Consider the following 23,727-nt stretch of genomic DNA (forward strand, 5'->3'; position numbering starts at 1 on the left):
AGGGCGACAGGTTTTGCGAACTCCGTCCACAATAGGGCGTTACACCTTATTGAGGCGACAAAATGACTGTCGCCTTTTATGAAAACGACCCTTAGGACAAGGAATTTTGCTGTCGCTAACCATCTAGATCGATTCCTCATGGTCCAATTAGTATAAATACTAAATTTCGTGGAAAAAACATAAGGTAAACTTGGGTTAGGTGACAGTTTAGGTTTGTGCACAAGTCTATGGAAAAGTCACCCTATTGGGGCAAAAAGAGTAATTATTAGTATTATTATTAATATTATTATTTATTCGGCATAAAAAACAAACAACCAAAAAGCCAGAGGCGTATGTCTGGAATTGAACAAGTTTACCTAAAAACTGTGACCCGAAGGCCTTCAAGTCAGCGCCTCTGGCTACACACCTAATACATCTGGCTACACATAAACTTCAAAGAATAGAGCTGAAGTTTACTGGAACAGCAATCTGGAAATCACAGGTTCAAAACCTTGCCACAGTCAATTTCTTTGTTCAACTCTAAAATTAAAAGTAGAGCTGATGAAATCAAAACTTACTGGTCATGTTAAAAATATTATATTTGTCTAACTTAACAAAATCAAAGCACTTAACAAAGGGAAAAAAAACAGGATTAAATCACCCCCCCCCCAATAAAAAAACCTGATGCCCATTGACCAAGGAGATTTTGATTTTATAATGAATTCTTTGTTTTGTATCTAACCTCCAGCCCTGGATGCAGACAGACCGCCTACATTCGTCTCCAATCTGCACCTAGCCACGCCCCTCCAGGAGGGCCAACCGTGCCGCCTGGAGGCCCAGGTCTCGGCCAAGCCTCCTCCCACCATCTCCTGGTACAAGGACGGCAAAGCCATCAGGACTAAGCCGCGCTACAAGACCTCGCTGGTGAAGGACGTCGCTAGCTTGGACATCCCCAATGTTCTTCCTGAAGACGCTGGGGTGTATGAATGCGTGGCCTCCAATCCTGCTGGAGCCAACAAGTCAAAAGTGGAATTAAAAGTTCCAGGTAATGTATTCTGAATTCTGAATTCATTTTTCTTGACAATCACTCATGATTAAATGTTGTTATACTACCATTGCAATTCTTTATTGTCTGACGACTATTTATTTTATCATCATTCATTTCGGTAATGAATTCAATGGTTTCATTAGAACTGTTCTGCAATGAATTCCTCAGATGTGCAGAGGTTCTTGGTCCGAAAGTCTGATGAAAGTTAGAGAGGAGACGATGAAGAAAATTCAATTAAAGAGGCAGGAGACCAAAAATAGAATAATGTTTCAGAGAAACCTACAGAATTAGAGATTAAAAACCAAACCTACACATCTGCCTTGGTGGAAAAGAAACATGGGTCACAGAATTTTTAAAGCAAGGTACAAGGTACGTAAGTACCACTGTGGGAGTCAGACTCCATTGTGTTATGCATAATTCAACTCTTGTTTTTTCCTGTCATCAAGATTTGATCTCAGAAAGATTGATTCAGTTCATATTTTAGCCCTCACTGCTACCTTACCTGTTTCGCTCTTCCAGCGTATGACAAAGCTCCGGAGTTTGCCACCAAGCCTCAGCCGGCTGAGCCTCCGAAACAAGGCCGGCCGTGCCACATCGAGTGCCAGATCTCGGCCAAACCAGCCCCCACCGTGTCGTGGTACAAAGACGGCAAGCCCATCCAGGACGGTAGGAAATTTAGGACATCTTACGTGAAGGGCATCACCTGTCTGGATATCAGTGATGTTGTACCAGAAGATGCTGGTGTTTACGAATGCGTGGCCACCAATCCGCTGGGTACGGCTACGTCAACTGTGGAAGTCATGGTACCAGGTATGGAAGTTGCCTTTACTGTTTAAAGCTATAGTCCATCATTTTTAATTTGTGCATTTTGTTCGTTTGAAGCAACAAAAGTGTTCAAAATCTAATGAAAGATACTGAACAACTAACCTGATGAAGTTTCAGCTAAGCTTCAGCTGTACATTCCGAGAAAAACAGCATTCTAAGATCTCAATTTCAAATCAAAAGTTACTGAATCAGGTTTTGAATTGTTTTGAATTGCAGCTCTACGCGACGTAGCGCACTGATCCGACGAATTATAACAACCGCGCGCGCGTGTGCGTCGTTCCAATACTTGTGCGCGCTGCGCTGAATAACAAAACGAACTACTAATTTAATTTTCCTACGGTGCTTCTTAAGAATCGCCGTTGGAAATGCCTTCTTTCGTTGATTACTTCAAAATGACAGCTTCCCAGAAGGAATAATTTCACAGGGAGTTTAGTTCCCTTACTATCTTTCAACCAAGTTTGTTTTTCAACAATAATTACGCCAGTTACTTTTCGGATGGCTGCAAATGATGGACTTTAGCTTTAATTTCCCCACTTTTGTTTTTATTCTAAAAAAATAAATTGTGAATCTTACCACTCAAAACTGTTTAATAATAGCGCTGAAATCATGGAGTATGGCTGAAGTTACAGGATAGAGCAAGTTGATATCCAGTTATTCACTCATGACACAATGTGAGTCGTTCTGGCAAAAAGAGACAGAACTGGGCAGAGGTCGAAATGAGGAAAAAGAATACAATTCTCCTTATAATGCTGTTTGTGGCACTTCAATCGGACATTGCGTTGACAAGTTATGGCTGTTTAAAGTTCGCATGTAATCGACAATCAAAAAAATAAAATACTGAGAAAAAAGGTTTAAAGTTTCAAATTTCGCAGTAGTGAAAATGAAAGACGCCAACTGTTTTTCCTTCAAAACAATTTGATTCCACGATTTTTAAATTAGCTATTTAAACTATGTGTAGAAGACATATAAAAGATTACAAATGTCAATAAATCTGAAATAAGAACCAAAATCATCCCCATTTGTTTTTTTGCATTTTTCTCCACTATGGCCTGTGCCCAGTTCTGTCTCAGTTTGCCGAAATGCCTCACATGTGTTGCGCCTGTCCATTAATTGCAAGGTGCCATTAGGTAAACCCAGGCTGTCCAATCTCTTGAAGAAATTAAGGGGGTTTACAAAACCTACGGTAGGCTTCAGGTATTACTTTGTCTATAGGAGATTCAGGGCTCTAACTTGGGGAAAGTCAGGCTCAGAACCAGTCCATGCTCTGCTTCAGGAACGTCAAGTCCTTTAATAAGACACCAATGTTTAGAGTATCTCCATTTGGTTTAAACATTGACTGCCTCTCAACGATTTAAAGCCAATGATGCAGCCGAAATTGGAGATGAAAACAATGTTTCCAAATTTTTTTACGGCTACATTAGAGTCTTGTTAATGTCTTGCCATGGCTTTACAGCATTCCCTATTGATAAACTTCTCTGACAATCTGTACCCAGAAACAAACAACAAAGTCAGCAACATCTTATTTTTATAATAACTTTCTTGTAGGTTTGCCGAAGCCGCCAGAGTTTGTCTCCAAGATGCAAGTTGCCGAGCCCCTCCTTGAGGGGCGACCCTTCCACATTGAATGCCCAGTCACTGCTCAACCATCACCCACAATCACTTGGTACAAGGACGGCAAGCCACTGGGGAACCAACCCAGATACAGGACGTCGTTTGTGAAAGGCGTGGCCTGCTTGGACATTGACAATGCTGTACCTCAAGATGCTGGGGTCTATGAGTGTGTGGCAACCAATCCATCGGGTACAGCTACCTCAACTGTGGAGGTCATGGTTCCAGGTAACTTTCTAACAATAGTTTCTTCAATACTTAAATTTACATTTACCATGTGGAGTGTCATGGCCTATCGGTTAAGAGCACCGAACTCATGTTCTGGTGTTTCAGAGGCAACAGTGGCGTGGGTTAGAGCCCGGGTGGGGACACTTGTGCCCTTAAGCAAGGCACTTAACCATTCTTGCTTGGATGGGATGCAAAGCCGTAGGTCCCGTGTGTTGTATAAGGCCTAACGCAAGTAAAAGAACCCAGTAACGCTTATCGCTAAGAGAAGGGGTTCGTTCCGGTGTTTCTGGCAGGAAGGATATGTATACCCTGCCCGTGTGACCCCTGAGAAGGGGTGTTGGTGCAGTATTCATCAAGACAAGACACAACGTTGTGTAATTCAAGAATTCATGAGTAGTTTGAATCAAAATTCATATTATTTGAAATTAAAGGTCCATCATGTTAAATTTTTACCTGTTAACCAGCCAAAACAGAAGTGTGAGTAAGTTTATGCAGATGGCTAGCATTCCAACTAGCTGATTTTTAAGGAATTTTTTTTTTTGCAACGTGTCCATTATTTAAATACCCAGTTATTTACGGATTATCAAGAAGTCCCCAGTATATGTAGGCTGATTTGTAAACTATTTCCACATGGATAAAAAATTGCAAAATTTGCCTCGTTTAGGAATTGCTCGGGGATTATACAGCATTGTACATTGAGGATAGTATGGTCGTTCAAGAGTTAATGCCAAATATTTTACATTTTGTTTTGGTTCTAAGATAGGTTTAATGATATGAAATGCCTTGATTATGTTGAGGTAAGCAAAGAATGGGTCTGACAAATATTGTGTACATATTTCTTGATCTTTAGACAAGACACTCTGTAAGTGTGTATGTCATTGAAATAGCTTGACTTTGTAACTATTCCTCTAGCGTATGACAAGCCACCAGAGTTTGTCTCCAAGATGCAAGTTGCTGAGCCCCTCCTTGAGGGGCGACCCTTCCACATTGAATGCCCAGTCACTGCCAAGCCGTCTCCTGAAATCACCTGGTACAAGGACGGCAAGCCACTGGGGAACCAACCTAGATACAGGACATCATTTGTGAAAGGTGCAGCTTGCTTGGACATCATTGATGCCGTACCTGAAGACGCTGGTGTCTATGAGTGTGTTGCAGCCAATCCCTTGGGCACCGCTACGTCAACTGTGGAGGTCGTGGTTCCAGGTAACTTGGATTTCTTTAGCTCTAACCTTCCAAAATCTTCCAAAATCCTCTTTGCAAAATGGAGGATTTAGCAGGATTGAGGCCGTATGGCACAAAAGTGTGGCTGATTTTGGAGGATGCACTGTGTCAAGGTCTTGGGCCAGACCTTGTGTTGTTTATGCTCAGCGGTGCATAAAGTTAGGCCTAGATTATACTTGAAATCCTCCGCACTGTTCCAGGATGTCACTGGCTCTGCCTCAACATATTGACAGTGATTGCTGGAGGATTTTGCCGTCTGAGGCAGTGGTCACCCCTCCAAAGACAACATTCAAGAAATACCTGTGGATTTGGGGGGATTGAGGCTGTATGCAATTTTTACATGGATTTTGCAGAATTGAGGTTGCATCCTAGCAAAAATGCCTAGGGAGTTAGGGTTCATCGTTCTCATTTGTGATGCTAACTATTTCACGGTCTGCCAGAAGAGATTATTATCAGATTTGTTATCAATCCTGAGTGAATAAATTCTTGAAAGTTGGTTACTAGTCTTGTGTAGTCTTTGCAGAGAAATTACTATCAGCATGATGCAGAAATACATAAATGTTTCTGGTCTTTAGTGAGGACACTTTATTGTTACTGAGCTTTTGATACATCTGTAATTCTTGCCTCAACTTTCCATTAAATGATTTGTGTTAGGATAACATTATTGAACCTTTTAGACACTTATAAAAATGTGTCTCTCCTTATCAAGATATATATCTTGATCATTTCCGTTTAGCTTATGACAAGCCGCCAGAGTTTGTGTCCAAGATGCAAGTTGCCGAGCCCCTCCTGGAGGGACGACCCTTCCGCATTGAATGCCCAGTGTCTGCCCAACCATCTCCCACAATCACGTGGTACAAGGACGGTCAACCACTTCAGAACCAGCCCAGATACAGGACGTCTTTTGTGAAAGATGTTGCGTGCTTGGACATCATTGATGCCATGCCTGAAGACGCTGGTGTCTATGAGTGTGTTGCAGCCAATCCGTTGGGCACCGCTACATCAACTGTGGAGGTCGTGGTTCCAGGTAACTTGGATTTCTTTAGCTCTAACCTTCCAAAATCTTCCAAAATCCTCTTTGCAAAATGGAGGATTTAGCAGGATTGAGGCCGTAAGGCACAAAAGTGTGGCTGATTTTGGAGGATGCACTGTGTCAATATCTGGGGCCGGACTTTGTGTTGTTTATGCTCAGCCGTGCATACATTTAGGCCTAGATTATACTTGAAATCCTCCACACTGCAGAAATATATAAATGTTTCTGATCTTTAGTAAAGACACTTTATTGTTGCTGAGCTTTTGATACATCTGTAATTCTTGCCTCAAATTTCCATTAAATGATTTGTGTTAGGCTAACATTAGTAAACCTTTTAGACACTTATAAATGTGTCTCTCGTTATCAAGATATAAGTCTTTTGATCATTTCCGTTTAGCTTATGACAAGCCGCCAGAGTTTGTCTCCAAGATGCAAGTTGCCGAGCCCCTCCTCGAGGGACGACCCTTCCGCATTGAGTGCCCAGTCACTGCCCAACCATCTCCTACAATAACGTGGTACAAGGACGGTAAGCAACTTCAGAACCAGCCCAGGTACAGGACGTCTTTTGTGAAAGATGTTGCGTGCTTGGACATCATTGATGCCGTACCTGAAGATGCTGGAGTCTATGAGTGCGTGGCGTCTAATCCACTTGGCACAGCTACGTCAACTGTAGAAGTCATGGTACCAGGTATGCCTCTTTCATCTTGAATTAAACCATTGTTTAATCCTGAAGCGCTTGACCAGCTCACAAGCGTTTTGGTTGCCAATCCTGTTCTAATGAATTTTTTTTTAAATTTGATATTTAGTTCTGATTATCTTCTTTATCATTTAAATGTTAATTAAGTAAGATGTACTCATTGACAGTGAGTGAAGTATTAGTCAGGATTAAGACTGAATTTAAAAACAAATTCCAATCATAAAAAAAACATCCAAGGTTGTAAAGTACTAGGTATTACAAGTTTTATTTTTCAACCTTTAATACGTATGCTATTGAATGTAATGAAATGTACCAAAAAAAGTTCAAGATCAAAACCCCCCCCCCCCCAAAAAAAATGGAACAAAGTTGGAAAATCTTGCACTTTTCAATATCTTTCCAACGGTGTTGTCGTTAAATCTTCACAGTCTTCATAAGTCTGACAGAAGTCAGCCTTTATCCTAACAGTCTCGAATCCTCCAATTGTTATGTGATTTTTCACACACTAAAAGCCTTGTTCAAATGAGCTGTGAAAAAAAGGCATTTATTCATTTCTTGTACTTGTGACGTAAATTGTGATGGTTTTGATTGACTTCCGATTTGACTTGTGATGGACTTTCTCATCTGGATTTTTAAAAGAGATTGGCAAACAATGTGAATTTGTATCCGTCTTTAGGATATGAAAAGCCACCAGAGTTTGTCGCTGAGGTGCAACACGGTGATCCACTCATCGTCGGAAGACCCTACCGCATTGAATGCCAGGTCTCGGCCAAGCCAACACCCACGATCACCTGGTACAAAGATGGCCAACCCATCGAGAACGAGCCAAGATTCCGCACGTCGTTTGATAAAGACATTGCTGTCTTGGATATTGATGATGCCAGGCCAGAGGATGCGGGAGTCTATGAGTGTGTGGCCACCAATGCAGTGGGTACTTCTAAGACTACAGTGGAGGTGATGGTACCAGGTAAAATAGATTAACTACTGCTCTGTTTAATACGTGAACAGAAATAAATCTACATGTGTAAATGTAACTGCAGCGTGGCCCAGAATTCAGACACAGATTTTTGTTCGGCCTATTTTTCGATTTTGTTCACAGAGGCCAGTTTCATCTCTGTATTCTGACATTTCAGTTTGCCTTGTTATGCCAGGTGTGTACAGCACTTCTAAATTTGTATCATTTCTCTCTCCAAATTTTTTACCAGCGTATGCTGCTCCCAAGCTGCCCGAGTTCACCTCCAAGCTACAGGTGGCTGCACCTGTCACAGAGGGCCAACCGTTACACCTGGAGTGCCAAGTCCTAGCCGAGCCGGAGCCCAACATGACGTGGTACAAAGATGGCAAGCCGGTCAAGGGCAAGCTGACCTACAAGACTCGGTTCTTCAAGGATGTCGCCAGTCTGGATATTGCAAGGGTCTCTCTTGACGACACTGGCATCTATAAGTGTGTTGCTAAGAATGTGATGGGTACGGTCAGCACAACAGTGGAAGTCATGGTCAGAGGTAATGAACAACTTTGTTTTATTGGAATTACCGAGTGGTTTGTTGTCATACGTTGAATTACTTTGTATTTATCTCCCGAGAATCCATGCAGCCATAGAGTGCTGGTGCAGTTTGGGGCAGTGCAGGGAGTAATAGGCAAGTTCAGTTTTTACTTATCTGGGAAGTTTAGAAAAATACAATTGACTTTTAAATGCATTTAGTACTGCTGAATTGACAAAATGGATATAGGAACAATTTCTCAATCTACAAATAAAAAACTGCCATTTTGTTATTTTCATGGCGGACTTTGTGTCCAATGTAATTATTTTAAATACATTCCGGGTTTGCCTCCTCTTAAGTGCCAGTGTTTTCACTTTCAAGATAGACTCTGTTTGTTTAAAATTTTCCTATTTAATCCATTAACACGTGTAATACATTGTGTTACATTGTATTTATTCACTGCTGAACCCATTAAACCACTCACATGCTTTCAGATATTACAGGGAGTAATGACCAGGGCGATTTGGGGCAGTTCAGTGACAATCCTGTGACATTTAAATTTTGAAGCAAGCTACCACTTAAAAAAGTTTAAATTTCATAAGTTGTTTCATAGATAGTGGACTGATGTCTACTTTTATTTGTTCAGGCTTGCCCAAGAAAGTTGGAGTTCCACCCAAGTTCACCTCCAGACTTCCATCAGGTACTGTAGTAGCAACAGAAGGGGAACCCACGGAGCTGTCATGCACCATCACCTCCGACCCTCCACCTACCGTCGCCTGGTACAAAGACGAGAGGACCGTCACCAACTACCCTCCTTACGAGATCTCGTTTGAGAACGGCGTGGCTACTCTGAGAATCAAGAAGACGGAAATGGATCATGCCGGCAGTTACAAGTGTGTTGCTTCCAACAAAGCTGGGATTGTCACCTCCACAGCTGAGGTTATGGTCAGGGGTAAGAAGAACTTTAGTAGTTTTTCAAATTATTGAACTTTGTAGTCTTGTTTTGGTCCAGCTAATCGGAGATAACCAACTTCAGGGGTTTTATATAACTCAGCTGGTGGAGTTTCGGTGTGGTGTCGACATGTTACAGATTTACATCAGTGCCCGTCAATTTTCTCTGCTCTTCAAAGAATTGTACCATAAAAAAATTGTTTTAGCTCCCTCCATGGTTGTTTTATGCTGATCTGTTCTTGAGTTTACCCATTCATTCTCCTTTGTTGAGAGAGGCAATCGTAGTTAAGTGTCTTGCCGAAGGGCATAAACACCATGTTCCTGGCAGGGTCTGAAACCCACGCACCATCGTACATGAGTCAAACACCGTAACCACTGGACCACGGCATTCTACTTTGCCTCCAACATACTCCTAACATATTACAGCATCTTTCTTTGGACTTTTACAAATATAAGCTTGCAGTCAGTGCTCTAATACTGAGATTAAACTGGCAATCATTTGTTTGTTTTTTTCAGCACCAGACGTTCCATCCACAGATGAGGACATGGATACATCCCAGGGTCCAACTTTCATCAACATGTCCGCTCAGGAATCGGTGACGGTCACCCCAGGTCAAGAGCTACGCCTCACCATCCGTATTCAAGGACTGCCTGCACCTAGTGTCTCATGGTATCGCAACGAGACTAAAGTTGTTGAAACTGAAACGATTGAGGTATGTGCAGTGTGTATTATGAACTTTCAGTTTGTTGCCAGGTTCTTCACTGCCTTTTGAATTTCATTCATTGGTTACTTCATTGCTATTGTGATTATTTGTATATGATTCGTAATATAAGGGTTCATTGATCCGGAACATAAATGGCTCAGAATAATTTTCAAAAATTTTGAGATTAATTTAAATCTATAGTAAGTCTTTAAGAGCAGTTTTTCAAAAATGTACAACACCTGTACTCTTATCAGAAAACTAACATGGCCTGATATTTGAGTCATAGCAAGGCCTTCTTCAGAGGCAAATGACGGAGGAACAAGAAACAAACATGTGGGGGACACACAAGCATGCACTATTATCGAAGTAACACTCCAAACATTCTAGGCTTTTATATTCTTGTGGGAAACGCTGTTCCCTATGTTAAACCTTTTATGTTGTCTTTGGGAGACCTACGTTCCCTTTGGGAAAACAACTGTTATCTTTGGAAATTTAACTCTCTTCCCTCATGTTCAATTCCCCTTACTACGTACTGTCAATTTTAAGATGCACTATTATCAAAGTAACACTCCCAACATTCTAGGTTTTTAATATGCTCCCTTCATTTCTTGAACTTAGCTGCCAAATGACATCTGCCAACCTACCCTTTAGCAATTGTTTCAGACTCTGCAATATCATACCATAATGCACTGTAGATGTTACATGCAGACTACTTCATGCTTACTCATCGTAGAGCAAACCATTAATTTTGACAATTGCAAGAGTTATTCACTCATTTTAAATCAAAACCTTTGCATTCAGTGCAAACAAATTTCTTACATCGTTAACCCTAACCCCTTAAGTGATTTACTAGGAAACCTTCCTCAATCCTCACTCTTGCAATATCCAACACCATAAACTCAATACCCAAACAGTTGGTCTCTGATTATGATGGTATGTCTAACCCTGTGTAAAGCATAATCAGTTTACTAGTGCAGTACTCACTCCAACAGAGTCAAACAAATCTTGCAGTTGGGTTTTGAGGGGTTGCGGTGATTAGGGTTAATGCCGTCCATAAATATTGACTGATGGTCTCTACAATTTGGAATGAATTGAGCAATAGATTTTGTTTTTAAATGTTTTCTTGTTTGAAGTATATGGGTCAGTCTTTAAATCGTGGCTTTTTCCTGTCCCTGTTACCTTGGCACTTTGTCAAGCATCATTAACCATTTCATGCCGGAGGCCGGGTGTACAAGCAAAAGTTTCCGAAAGTCAGATCGGATGACTGAAAAAAACGCAATGATGGAGGCCAGAAAATATCTGTCGGCAAGCCACAGCCACCGACCGAGGCTGGAAATGTGACTCTGCAGCCCCAGGGTGATAGCTTTGACACCGCCTGGCATTGCGGTTGAGTGAATATTAAACCCGTGCCTTGGTTCGTTCTTGTCTAAATAAACCCAACCTCAACTGGTTAAGAAGAACAATCTTTTACTTGTTGGGTGGGTAGTTTGCTATTCATGATTACTCTTGTAGGATGACTTCATTAGGAGTGCATCAGAATGATAAAATGATAGATTTCAGATGCAACAGGGACAGGAAAAAAACGAACCCCAAATTTATAGAATGACCATATGGTAAGAAGGGTTAGGCTTGCCTTGATGAGCTAGACCTGAAAATCTCCGTATAGGACATTATTTATTCTCAGCGGCTTAGTCAGTCAATCAGTGGGTGACTAAGTTAGTCAGAGATCAATATGCTGACGCTTTTGTGTCCAGCAAATATCTTCGTTTGGGTTGCGACAAGTGAACAACACTTCAACAAAGACACCTGTCCCCGTCCATCCAATTTGACGATGCGTTTGTTGCGGATGCTTTATTTCATTTCAGTGTGTGAAGTACACTGAGACACGAACCCATACAGTCAAGGAGGTGCGTAGAGAATGGCCTGATTCATTCTTGCCCCGATGCCACTAGCACCTTATACCCCCACTTCCATTAACCAACTGATCTCCAACATCTTGCTGTCCTTTCTCTCTCTCTGGCTTAAAGTTTACAAAACAAATTCAAAAGTAAAGGAATAGGGAGAACATTCCAGTCATTTTAGGCTTTGACTTTTGTAAAGTTTTAAACTTGAAAGAATCTCTTTTTTTAAGCTGTACGGAAAGCTTGTTCATTCTGAATTTTGAAAACCCTGAATACTTGCCTTTTAGAACTGTTTCTTGTGTGAAAACAAATGTACTGAGACAAATAATACTGCTCTTCTATTAACATAAAAAAGTGATTCGCTGTCAAGATACTGTTTTCAACAGTTTTTCTTCCTTTAAAGAAACTGTCAGTAACGAGATATGTATGGGGTAAAAATGACTGGAATTATTTCTCCAGATTCCAAGCCCACTCTGACTTTCCCTCAACCAAAGGACCTCTTCAACTCTCTTCCACTGACGATGATAACAAACACCAACCTATGTCGCCTCCTATCCAACAAATTATTTTGAATAATATAGATATTTTATTTTCTTGTAGAATAACAATTAACCCCTTTTTTCACCCTGCAGGATTTTTTCTTTTCTGACAAACCGGTTGCACCACTCCGTACCTTCTCCAAATACTTAACCAAACTAAACACTGACAGTTTCATCTGTGCAGAAAAGTATGACAGGTGGAGTGACTCAAGCTGCAATCGTCCTAATATTTTATTTTCATATTGACTGGTCAATTCTTCACTACTCGTGCTGCTTATTCAGTCATATTTTCAAAGCCTATTTTCAAAGATTAGTTAAGAAGCTATGAATCGATATCCAAACAATCTTTCCTCTTTGATTTGATCATTGTCAAATGACATGTTCGCCTGACCATAATTTACTGATAAACCAGACATACCAGACTTTATTTCAAATTGAGCAATTACAGTTTAAATAAAAATGTTTGCCTCCTTTGAAATGTTGTGTTATGTACTTGTACACCATTCTCTTTGCAGCTCGTTTCTTTGACTTTTTTTTTAAGAACACTGCTAAGTGCACAGCTATGCACACAGTAGATTACGTTGCATGCTTCCAATAGACAGAAACAATAGAAAAGTAGATTTACAAAGTAAAATTTAGGTATCTGGCAAATAGATTGTAGCATAGAATGGGATAGTTTGCTAGTTCTAGTTTTTGTGTAAAAAGGTGCAGAAAGCTCTTGCAATTGCAATACGGAAATTCCCCAAATTAAATGCACAGCAGTGGTTGGCCAAGAACGTATTGATGTAAGCAAACCAAAACAATTTGAATCACAAACGAGGACACTTTGCGATGAACCTTCTTCTTGTGAAAGTTTTGCAATCCTATCATGACGGAAATCAACAATTCTACAAAATGTTTGAGACAAAAGAAATGAAGCCAAAACCTGTACAGAACCTTTTTTAACTCTGACACTCACCAATCAAAAGAGGATCTTTGACTTAAGAATAATTTGCTGTGCTCATCTTTTTTTACCCGTAATCGGGCAAATTTATTTCTGTTAGCAATATTTATCCATTGAAGCAGCATATGTATTTGTTCATCCAACTCTTCATTCTTCAAGACAGAATTAACATCAGATCAGCCAAACCAATCTATGCTATTTTTTTCCAGCTAAAGCTAAGCTTGTGCGAATTCAGTGCCATCTCTATATAGTCACCAAAAATCCTACCTTTATTCTGCTTGCAAGCATGGAAATTTCATCCAACTGCCCTCACAAATGCAATCTCGACTTTCAATCTTGTTTCTGCAAAGTTGCGTCATTTCTAAAACCATTCATAGGAGTCTAATTAGTGCTTCTTGTTACCGGTAGATTTTACTCTCTTTTTTATTACAAATTCAGTGAAAGGAATGGAAAAATGTCCTCCCTTGGTTTGTTTAGCCTCCCCAAACCAAACTCTACTTGCCTGCCCGGATTCAGTAACAGCCCCTCTCTGAAAAACCAGTAACATTTGTATTAGTCCCTACCGGTACCTCCATACATCAAGTCAGTTGCCAATTACAGATGTTTGCTCTTCATCTGCATTAAGTGATATGTTAGTCTCCATACTGGTGGTTTTTTCGCAGATTAAGAGGCACAAGGAGATTTACTCCCTGGTTATCAAAGATGCACAGCCTGAGGATTCTGGCACCTACAAGGTGGTGGCTGAGAATGCGGCTGGAGTGGAGTCCAATGCTGTCCACATCAATGTAGCTGAGCAGCCGGCTTCACAGTAAGAAATACTGATCATGTTTACTCCAAAAATGTGTATCAAAATTAAACACAGTTTATGTTTACAAGTGAACTTTTCTCCTTCTTAACCAAAGTATTATGAGCTTTGTACTCTGCAAGTCTGTGAGGAAAATAGTCTAGAGATAGTTTGAAAAACTTTTTAATTGTTTGATGGTTGACTTGCACATTTCAAACAAATTTAATTGTCAGCCACACAGATCCTTTATATTGCCACCATCTGGAGGTGTGTTTTATTTCACAGTGATGCACCTGAGTAGACCTCTGGTGCATTCACTGTTTCTGATTTGAATTGACAAAAAAAACCTCAAAGATGGTTGCTGATTCCACGGGCTTTATTGTAACTTGTGATTTGTAGGCAGTTTGATTTTTACTGTGAGAGTATCAGAATAAAGGCCTTTTTTTTTAACCATTTGGGGTCTTTGTCAACAATTGTGTTGAAATCAGTAACTTATAGCAGGGAATCCAAAGAAACAAAGTTTGTGGAAGTTTCCATTTTTCATGCTGGCTGTCCCTCTTTCCACACACAGTGTGTCTGTAGTCCAGCTAGAGTCCAGACCCCAAGTCTCGGGTCAGCCCATCTTTGTGGAGACACTCGAGAAGAAGACAGAAGTTGTGGAGAGTGCTCGAGTAAGACTGGAGGTCGTCATTGTGGGCAGTCCACCGCCAAAGGTTAGCCAGTGCTGCTCCAGACATGTCTTTGTAGAAAGCTGCGGCAAAGTCCAATTGACGGATCCATTAGGGCCCACTTATTGCATGGGTGGGTAACAACATGTGGGGCGCTGTGGTCCAATGGTTACGGTTTTCAACTCATGTGCCGTGGTACGTGGGTTTGAATCGTGATGGGGAACATGGTGCTTGTGTTCTGGGGCAAGACACTTTACTACAATTGCTTCTCTCCACCCAGGAGTGTTAATGGATACCTGTGAAGGTAGAAAGCAGAATGCGCTGATCTCAAGCTGCTGCAAAAACTGGTCTCATTGTGTGATAAATGGGTATAATTGTGAAGCGCTTTGAAACCTGTGGCAAAAGCGCTATAGATATAGCACCATATTATTATTATTATCATGTTAACCACACTTGGTGTTCCAACCACATTCGTCATATGCAAGTGCATGCGCGTCAGACTTTTGTCTGACGTTAATCACAGTGATGTGGTCAAAACAACATTGGGCAGGGCTTGGTCTATTAACTCATTGAAAATTGAATCACCAAGTTTGTATGTCAATCTTAAATTGATTTATAAATTTGAATTTTCTTTTCAGTGACAGTTATGACTGTTGTGTTGAAACTTCCTGTTCCATTAAGACATTTTGACATAGACCAATACATGTCATTCAGTAGAAAAATGCAAGTAATTCATGAAAGTAGAATTAAAAACAATTGGAAGTCATTCTGGTATTGATCAATAGATGACAATCGGTATTCGTATGTATCGAAACCAGCTATCGCGTTAACATATTAGATCAAGATATTTTTGTCATTGATTGTGTGGTTTTGGCAACCAGTAAAAAAAAAAATTAAATGTCTGTGTTTTGAAGTTGAGTCATTTGTTCACAATAATAATAATAACGTGTATTTATAAAGCGCGCGTATCCACCAGTATTTGGTGCTCAAGGTGCTACATCATTCATGTGTTGTATTGTCAGGTGACCTGGTACTTCAAGGATCGTCCGATCCGTGAGTCCTCTGATGAATACGAGTTCCAGCAGCTTGGTAACAAGTACGCCTTGATTGTCAAGAAATCTACCACCACTGATGCCGGGACTTACTACTGTGAAGCTGAGAACACACACGGGGCTATTAGGTCTGAGTGTCATCTTATCATCAAAGGTGAGTAAATATTCCTGTGTGTTGGAATTTTTTGATAGGGAGATGTAAATTTCAATATTGGGTTAAATTTCTTTTAACTGGCATTAGTTTAAAAGGGCTGTATACTTAGTGATCTCTATGAGCTTGCAAGTACAAATTCACAGGCTTACTCGTGTGGGATTTGAACCAATCACTATCTTCTAACAAGTAGAAGTGTCTCTCCCCAGAAATAATCAGCAAAATTATGTCGCACAAATATTGAAATATTAATTTAACTCAACCAACCCACCCGGTAAGCTTGGTAGCTGAGTGATTAAGACATCTAGTAAGCAGGAGGTTGTGGGTTCGAGTCCTCCCTGAGTAAGCTTGTGAATTGTTTTCTCACAAGTTTTTGGATAGCACTGAGAACACAGTGCTTATGAAATTACATTGGTGAAGGGTTAACCAGTTATTTAAATATCAAAACACTTCATTTTAAGACCTTTTTAACCTGCATGAAATCAACCTGGGTGATTGTAGCACTGTTGTCCCGACCCTAAGCACAGTTTTGATTTCATTGATTTGTACTGATTTGTCCTGAGTTGAAGCTTTAACGTCTTGTGACAGTGTCCGTAGATATCGAGTGAAAATTTGGTCTTTGTGATTGCAGAGAAAGTACCTCCAGACTTTGTGCAGCCGCTTGAGAGCATAGCTGCCACAGAGGGCGAAGTCATCACTTTTGAAGGGATGATAAAAGGTGCTCCCAAACCAGAGGTAAGGGCTTGATGTAGTGTTCTTATTCTTGGTTTGGATATCTGAATATAAGATGAACTTGAGGAGTGTATTTTGCAACCTGAATAGACCTAGCCATTATCAAGGCGTTTGACGACAGTGTCTGATGATCGATGGACGTGCTGCTAACATAAAACAGTAGCCATGCGCTATGCATGCACACGTACTCTACGAAGTGTTTACAGTGACCTCACGCGGCTAGGCTACAATATGCAAATCAGTTGGTGCTGGTCAAACGCCTTAGAACAACTGTTCACCTTGGCTTATGTTTTTCTTTATAAAAAAAAAATTAGATCAAGTGGTTCAGAGATGACAAGCCAGTGTTTGAGACGTCTCGTGTGAGATACGTCAAAAACGGAGACAAGATTGGTCTGATGATCATTAACGTCAGGCCAGTCGATGCGGGAATCTACAAGGTGACTCTGACTAATACGTTTGGACAATCCACATCCTCTGCTGTCCTCAGTGTTGATGGTGAGTTAAAGATTGTGCATGACAGAAACTTAAATTTAATGTTGTTTAATTCATAATGTTTTACAGGCTGTGAGTAACGTGCTGGGTGGATAGACTAAGACACTTTCATTTGCGAGTCCCCATTACACGTGCTTTCTGAAAAGCACTGTGGAGGGCCGCGCGGTGGTCCAGTGATTACAGTGCGCTTCTCATGTGCAGTGGAACATGGGTTCAAACCTTGATGAGGAACATGATGCTTGTGTTCTTGAGCAAGACACTTTACTACAATTGCCGGTCCATGCACAGGAGTATAAATGGGTACCCGTGAAGGTAGAGACCAGATTGCACTGATGTTGAGTTGCTGCACCAAACTGGTCTCATGGCCTGATGGACAGTGATAACAATTTTGAAACACTAAGACTTTAGGATAAAGTACTATATAAGTACCACATTGTTGTTATTAAGCCTAACCTTCCCAAATCCTTCAAAATCTTCTCTGCAACATGAAGAATTTTGCAGGATTGAGGGTATATGGAAAAACTGTGTGGTTCATTTTGGAGGATGCACTGTGTCAAGGTCTTAGGCCGGACCTTGTGTTGTTTATGCTCAGCCGTGCATAAATTTAGGCCTAGATTATACTTGAAATCCTCCGCACTGCTCCAGGATTTCACTGGCTCTGCCTCAACATATTGACAGTTATTGCTTGAGGATTTTGCAGGATTGAGGCAGTGGTCACTCCTCCAAGGACCACATGCAAGAAATAACGGAAGATTTTGCTGGATTGAGGCTGTAGGCAATTTTTACAGGGAGGCAGTTGGAGGATGTTGCAGGATTGGGGTTGCATCCTAACAAAAATGGGTTAAAGCTCTGAGTGTATCACTAAAAGTAAATTCATTGTGTGAATTACAAGTTTTGGAGCATCCCAGGTATGGTTTAAAGCCGCCCCAGTAACCACAAATCAAAGTCCTTTTCCTTTTATCAGTTCCCAAGACCCCTCCAGACTTTGTGGAGCCCTTGGTTGACCAGACAGCAGTGCAAGGAGAGAGAGTGGAGTTCCATTGTCAGATTACGGGCGACCCAGAGCCAGAAGTCATCTGGTCCAAGAACGGTGTCGAGATACAACCCAGCAAATATATTCAGGTTGGTGTTAAACTTTTCTGCGTGATCATATCTTAAATCTTTGTTTTGTGTCTTGCTTTGTCGCTGGCTCCAGGTTGACTTGCACTAATGTTAAAACCGAATAATAATACTCCCAAAAGTTGGCTACGATAAGTTGTAGAACTAGATGCTGCAGAAGCAGACAATTTGTCAATATTGAGCTTGAGTCATTGAGTTTGGAGCTTGACACTATGAAGCTGGAGACGTGAGCTGAAGTCAGAAATGTTGGGGTCTCATGAAATTGGTGCCTGGTTTCTTGTGTTCTTTTGAGGCAGGTTCATGCATTACATCCATGCCAATAATGAGCAGATTGACGTCACAAAAACATTTGTAGCAAAATTTGCGTGATAAAATGTGTTTTAAGTTTAGATAATTGGCAGTGTAAGTCAGATACTGTTGTTTACATTTTCCTTTTTGCCAAGTATGAGCCAGTTTTTAGGTAATTTGTTTTGTTTAACAAACATCACCAAGTATAATAATTCTTGTGAGTTTCTTCAAGTTCTGGCTGAAGCAGCCATATGTAGGAGCAGTTTTGACATTGAAACTTTTGTTGACATCACATATCGCAGTTAGTTTTGACCAATCGGTGATTGCCCTCTTTCTTGATGACCAATCCCAGGTAACGTCTCAAGGGTTGAGCCAAGTACTCATCATCCCAGAGGTGGTACTGGAGGATGCTGGGACATACAGCGTCAAAGGGAGCAACGATGCGGGAGATTGCACCTCGGTGGCACAGCTGCATGTTGGATGTAAGGAAGACAAAACTAATACAGCAGAATATTTTGTGGAAAGGCGGATGTTTAAGTGTATGATTTCCAGACAGTTGACCACTGCACACTTATGGGATACTGCAGATAGGTTCACAGTTTTGAGGCAGCGTTTTTTTCAAAATGACGATCACTTCATTTGTGTTTCGGTGAGGTGTCTCATTGTTGCACTGCAGCTCAAGATTGGATACTTGTTTACAAATGTTGGATGTTTCAGTCACATAACACCAACTTTCACTAGGAAAGCAGAAACTTCTCTGCACTGCATTTATAGCATTTTAAATAAGAGAGGGTTTAAAAAAACTCTACATTAGACGGTACAGTAAATAAGAAAGACACTTGTGTAGCTTTTTCCATGCCCACAACCAACACGCACGATAAAGAACTGTGACCTGTTTTGTTGATGTGTACATTGAAACAATATATTCCCTAAAGTCTTTGCGTGAAATTTGGAAAGCAAAACAGGTCGTGCAGCATGATTGAATTTCCTGTATTGAACTTGGCCTATATTTTTCTGGGGTTCCTCAATTATCCTCATATCCTTGCATCTTAAGTCTCAACTGGAGCCTTGCATCTTTGGTAAAATTGTATTAGTTTCGTTTATTCTTTAATAAAATTAAACTTGAATTTAAAAGCAAAAAATATTATGAACATTCCACTTCACCCATTTATTCACCCGCAGCGGAGAGTCAAGAGAGCAAGGCGCCACGCTTCGTCCGCGCATTCGGCGACCGCAACACCTACGAGGGCGACATTGTCCGCTTCGACTGCTACATCCGAGGCGACCCCAAGCCAGAGGTCGACTGGTACAAGGACGGCGTGCTGGTCAACCAGGGGGTGTTTCAGATCCTGGAGGAAGAGGACAAGCATTCCCTCATCATCGGCGAAGTCTTCGATGAAGACGCCGGGACGTACCAGTGCCAGGCCAAGAATAAACATGGAGAGACCACTTGCTCTGCTGTCCTCAAGATCGGAGGTGAGTTAATGTTTGTGTTGATTTGCTTTGATTTTGATATTTGTTTGATTTGCAACTTTGGTTGGAGAGCACCATCAAATTGGGCACTTTTGCTAAACTGTGCTCCAACTTACATGTACCACAAAAGGTTTTCTGTGAAACATAAATCATCATAAAGCAAGCTTAACGAAACAGTGCTTTTGGTAAACAAAGCATTTTTATGCTAAGCTGATTGGTAACCTATAGTTAAAAGCACAATGAAATTGGGCACTTTTAAACAAAATTGTGCTGCTACTCCAAAGAAAATGTCAATGTGCTACGCATAATTGTGCTAAGAACCACTATTAGTAATCAGCCAAGACTCTGTACAAGAAATAAGCATGATGCAACCTTTGCCTGCTTGCCTAATTTTGCTCAGCAAAGCATTTTTGCTGGACCCAGAGTGCCAGCCTAGTGGCCTCTCTGTACCTATCTCGCCGACCGACTCACTGACTGACTGTCACTTGTGAGTCGGGCAGTGCTATCTCATAGGATTATTATTATTTATTCTGCATAAAAAAACAACAACATAAATCACAAAATACAAAAAAAACATGGATGAAAGCCAAAGGCATATGTCTGGAATTGAAAAAAAGTTAACCTAAAAACTGTGAGTGTGACCTGAAGGCCTTCAATTCCCATACACAGTGTTTTCCAACTTTGAAAATTAAAGGTCAGTGCTCCGTCAAAAAGTGGAGGGGGGGGGGCGCTATATGCAAGGGGGCGTTATTTGCAGATATACATTTCTTTATGCTGGGGGGCGCTATTTGCAGATGAACATGTAATTTACGTTTGATAACAGCTTTTAGGCAATTTCTGGCTGAGCATAATTTGTTATTAATACATCAGTGACCAGGGACTCTGAGGCAGTTTGGCCTTGAGACTTTTGACCTGATGGATTGCTACAATGGGCAGGCTTGTCATTTTGACAAGTGTTGCATGTTGCTGCTTTTTGCAGAGTTTCTAGCCAAAATATGCCCTGGAGGGTATGCTTTTTAAAGCATGGCTGCAACTTTTGAAGCATGGCGGCAACTTTTAAAGCATGGCGGGTGCCTCAGAAAGCATGGTGGTGCCTCAAAAAACATGGCGGTGCCTCAGAAAGCATGGCGGTGCCTCAGAAATCATGGCGGGGCACCAGGTTATTTTTACAGGTTGGAGAACACTGCATACATGCCATACCTATGTCTGCACAAAAAATATATATATATATAAAAATCATTAAAAAAATATCTATACAATATATGTACAGTAAAAATCGCAGATATTTAAATGTTAAAAAGTTAAGATTATCCACATTAAACATTGCCCTGAAATTACAGCAAATGGATTAGCCCGAAATGAAGGCGAATGGGCTAAATGTTGCCCTTTGCATAGCTCAGATGCATGAAATGACTTCCAGTGACTAGCCCCTCTGAATCCATTGAGTAGAATATTGTTCCCTCTGGTACCAGCTTTACTAGGCTCGCCTTGTCTTATATGCTGAGCTTAGACCATTTTTATCTTACAAAATTAAGAATAATTTTCATATTAATTTCATAACCAATTTTTGTATTTTGAATTGTGTAACTTGAGCTATTGGCTATGATATAATATCAGTAATGTAATCTGAAACTTGTGTCAATTTGTTTCAATTTGAAAAAAAAAAGACAGCACTGTAACATGACCTTTATTAAATAAGAACGCATAAATGGCCCCCAAGTTTCTACCCTGAATTGATTTCTCCTTCAGTGGTTCATTGATTTATAAAAGACATACTGTCAGTTAAGGACGGTGGCTCATATGCTATTGACCTTGCCTTCACTGAATTACATGCATTCCCCTATCTGTCCGCAGTCACATCTTCCTCTTCGATTCCTGCCCTTGAAATTGTATGCCCCTCAAAATGATGCATATCTGTCTGAATTCCTGAAATAGCTAGAAAATGCGTCAGTATTGATGATAATGTGGAAGGGATTGCATGGGAGGTGTGATCAATTGTCAAGATAATATTTCTGATATGACCCCTAGATTAGTTCTCAAATTAGAGTTTTCGTGATGAAAATAATACTTGCATAATTTTTTTTTCAATCTTCAAGATATACATGTGTACCTTTACTTTTAAGGCAGCTAGTTGCATGGTTTCTATCATTAGCACATTCTAATCATGCCAGAGAAATGTTGCGTGGGATGTTAGTCATGTTCTATCATGCTGACATGTGGAGAAACCAGCAGCAGTGTTTTGAAGTAAACATCTCAGTTTCTTGTGAAAGATATCTTTTACGCAGCACTACTTGAACAAAAATTTATTAGGCAATAACTGTGGCAAGAAAACTGTTAACCATTGACCATCTGTGAACATTGAGGCAATTTCGGTTTATCTCAAAAACATATATGTGTTTAGATCGACAGATTTTATAACCACTAAAGCATATTTGGCAGGAATTTTTTTCAGCATCTAAAATCCCGTAGAGTGAGCTAAAACAATCACACACTCTTTTTTACTTCAACCAATTTGAGATGTTAAGCCCAGGTGAATAACTGTTTGATTTTTTTTTTATCTCTCTAAATCATGCAAAAAACAGATGTTGAATTTGGATATATTTGGGATAGCTGGGTTAAAATATTGTACAGATGATGACAGTCTTTCTAAAATTAAAAGTTTGCATTAAGAATGTAATTGCAGTCATTAGATGCAGTAAGCAAACATTCTAAATGATTTTTTGAATTCTTCAAATGTCTCTGATAATGTCATGTCCTGCAGCAATTTACCAAATTGCCAAAGGCATCCTTGGATCAAATAACTTAAGCAGAATTCTAAATCGGATCCATAATTGCAACGTGAGCTTTTTAATAAAGAACACCACAGGGTAGTTACATTTAATTACCAAACATCAAAACAATCATTTTAAAACAAGTTCATTTTAAAACGCTTCAATGCATATATTTTAGAAACTTTCAAATTGCCCAAGAGGGAAAACTAGTGAAGCAATTTTTTGTCATGGTGCCTGTTGAGTTCAATTTTTTTGTCTTTTTAGGTAAAAAAGTATATACATTTTTTGGTAAGAGTTGCCCTTACATCAATTTCATTCAACAGATATTTCCATAATGCCAAAACATATTAAATAGTGTAACAAAGAGAAATAACAATTGATACCATTAATATTACTAAGGAAAATAAGGTAGAAAGAACAATAAATTGAATGGCAATTATGGAGGCATCTTGCGAAGCCTAGGGCTTATGTGGACTGGAGATAACTTAACAAACAGAGTGACACACTAACAATCGGAGAAAACATAGATACAATACACATGGGATGAATATATTAAGTGATAGATCAGCAAAATAGATACTGCAGTGGGGAAAATAAATCATGCAACTAGTCAAAAACAAAAATATCAGAACAGTGCATAACAGTACAGGGGCGGATCCAGGAATTTTAGCAGGGGGGGTTTTCATCAGCAAAAAAATCTGAAAATGTACACAGGTTTTTTTCTCCGGACACTTGGCCTCCGTAAAATCAAAAACTTGGGGGGGGGGGACCATATTTCAATAGGGGGCACTGTTCAAATCCGACAATTATTAACACTAGATTTCAGAATGGTGTACTGTATTTTGAACAGGCAGACATTATATCCAGTATAATTTTTTTTGGGTGACACAGCAGGGGGGGGGGGGGGGGGGGGGGTTCCGACTTATTTTTTAGGAATTTGTATGAAATTTTTTTTTTTTGACAGAGCTGGGTTTTTTTTACCCCAAAACCCCCCCTCTGGATCCGCGCCTGCAGTACAAGTAAAAATTGAAGACCATTATAT

The 23,727-nt window shown here is 40.3% G+C and overlaps 1 protein-coding gene across 22 annotated transcripts in view; it reads left to right on the plus strand.

Moving 5' to 3' along the window:
* LOC119721196 (titin-like) overlaps nucleotides 1–23,727 on the plus strand; it is a 210,720-nt gene that overhangs the window by 70,714 nt on the left and 116,279 nt on the right. For 18 of the 22 annotated variants that reach the window (XM_038191122.1, XM_038191121.1, XM_038191102.1 and 15 more), the window contains 19 exons: nucleotides 728–1,024; nucleotides 1,547–1,837; nucleotides 3,398–3,688; nucleotides 4,601–4,891; nucleotides 5,646–5,936; nucleotides 6,340–6,630; nucleotides 7,313–7,603; nucleotides 7,842–8,138; nucleotides 8,764–9,069; nucleotides 9,585–9,781; nucleotides 11,638–11,679; nucleotides 13,818–13,963; nucleotides 14,511–14,652; nucleotides 15,630–15,813; nucleotides 16,442–16,545; nucleotides 16,857–17,037; nucleotides 17,999–18,156; nucleotides 18,794–18,923; nucleotides 19,624–19,917. In XM_038191122.1, the coding sequence (XP_038047050.1) occupies nucleotides 728–1,024; nucleotides 1,547–1,837; nucleotides 3,398–3,688; nucleotides 4,601–4,891; nucleotides 5,646–5,936; nucleotides 6,340–6,630; nucleotides 7,313–7,603; nucleotides 7,842–8,138; nucleotides 8,764–9,069; nucleotides 9,585–9,781; nucleotides 11,638–11,679; nucleotides 13,818–13,963; nucleotides 14,511–14,652; nucleotides 15,630–15,813; nucleotides 16,442–16,545; nucleotides 16,857–17,037; nucleotides 17,999–18,156; nucleotides 18,794–18,923; nucleotides 19,624–19,917 (4,224 nt within the window). The remainder of the gene's footprint in view (nucleotides 1–727; nucleotides 1,025–1,546; nucleotides 1,838–3,397; nucleotides 3,689–4,600; nucleotides 4,892–5,645; nucleotides 5,937–6,339; nucleotides 6,631–7,312; nucleotides 7,604–7,841; nucleotides 8,139–8,763; nucleotides 9,070–9,584; nucleotides 9,782–11,637; nucleotides 11,680–13,817; nucleotides 13,964–14,510; nucleotides 14,653–15,629; nucleotides 15,814–16,441; nucleotides 16,546–16,856; nucleotides 17,038–17,998; nucleotides 18,157–18,793; nucleotides 18,924–19,623; nucleotides 19,918–23,727) is intronic. The other 4 variants (XM_038191105.1, XM_038191114.1, XM_038191112.1 and 1 more) reach the window with 4 other exon arrangements.

The sequence above is a fragment of the Patiria miniata genome, unplaced genomic scaffold, assembly GCF_015706575.1.
Source record: "Patiria miniata isolate m_02_andy unplaced genomic scaffold, ASM1570657v1 HiC_scaffold_13, whole genome shotgun sequence".
Taxonomy (NCBI): Eukaryota; Metazoa; Echinodermata; class Asteroidea; order Valvatida; family Asterinidae; genus Patiria; species Patiria miniata.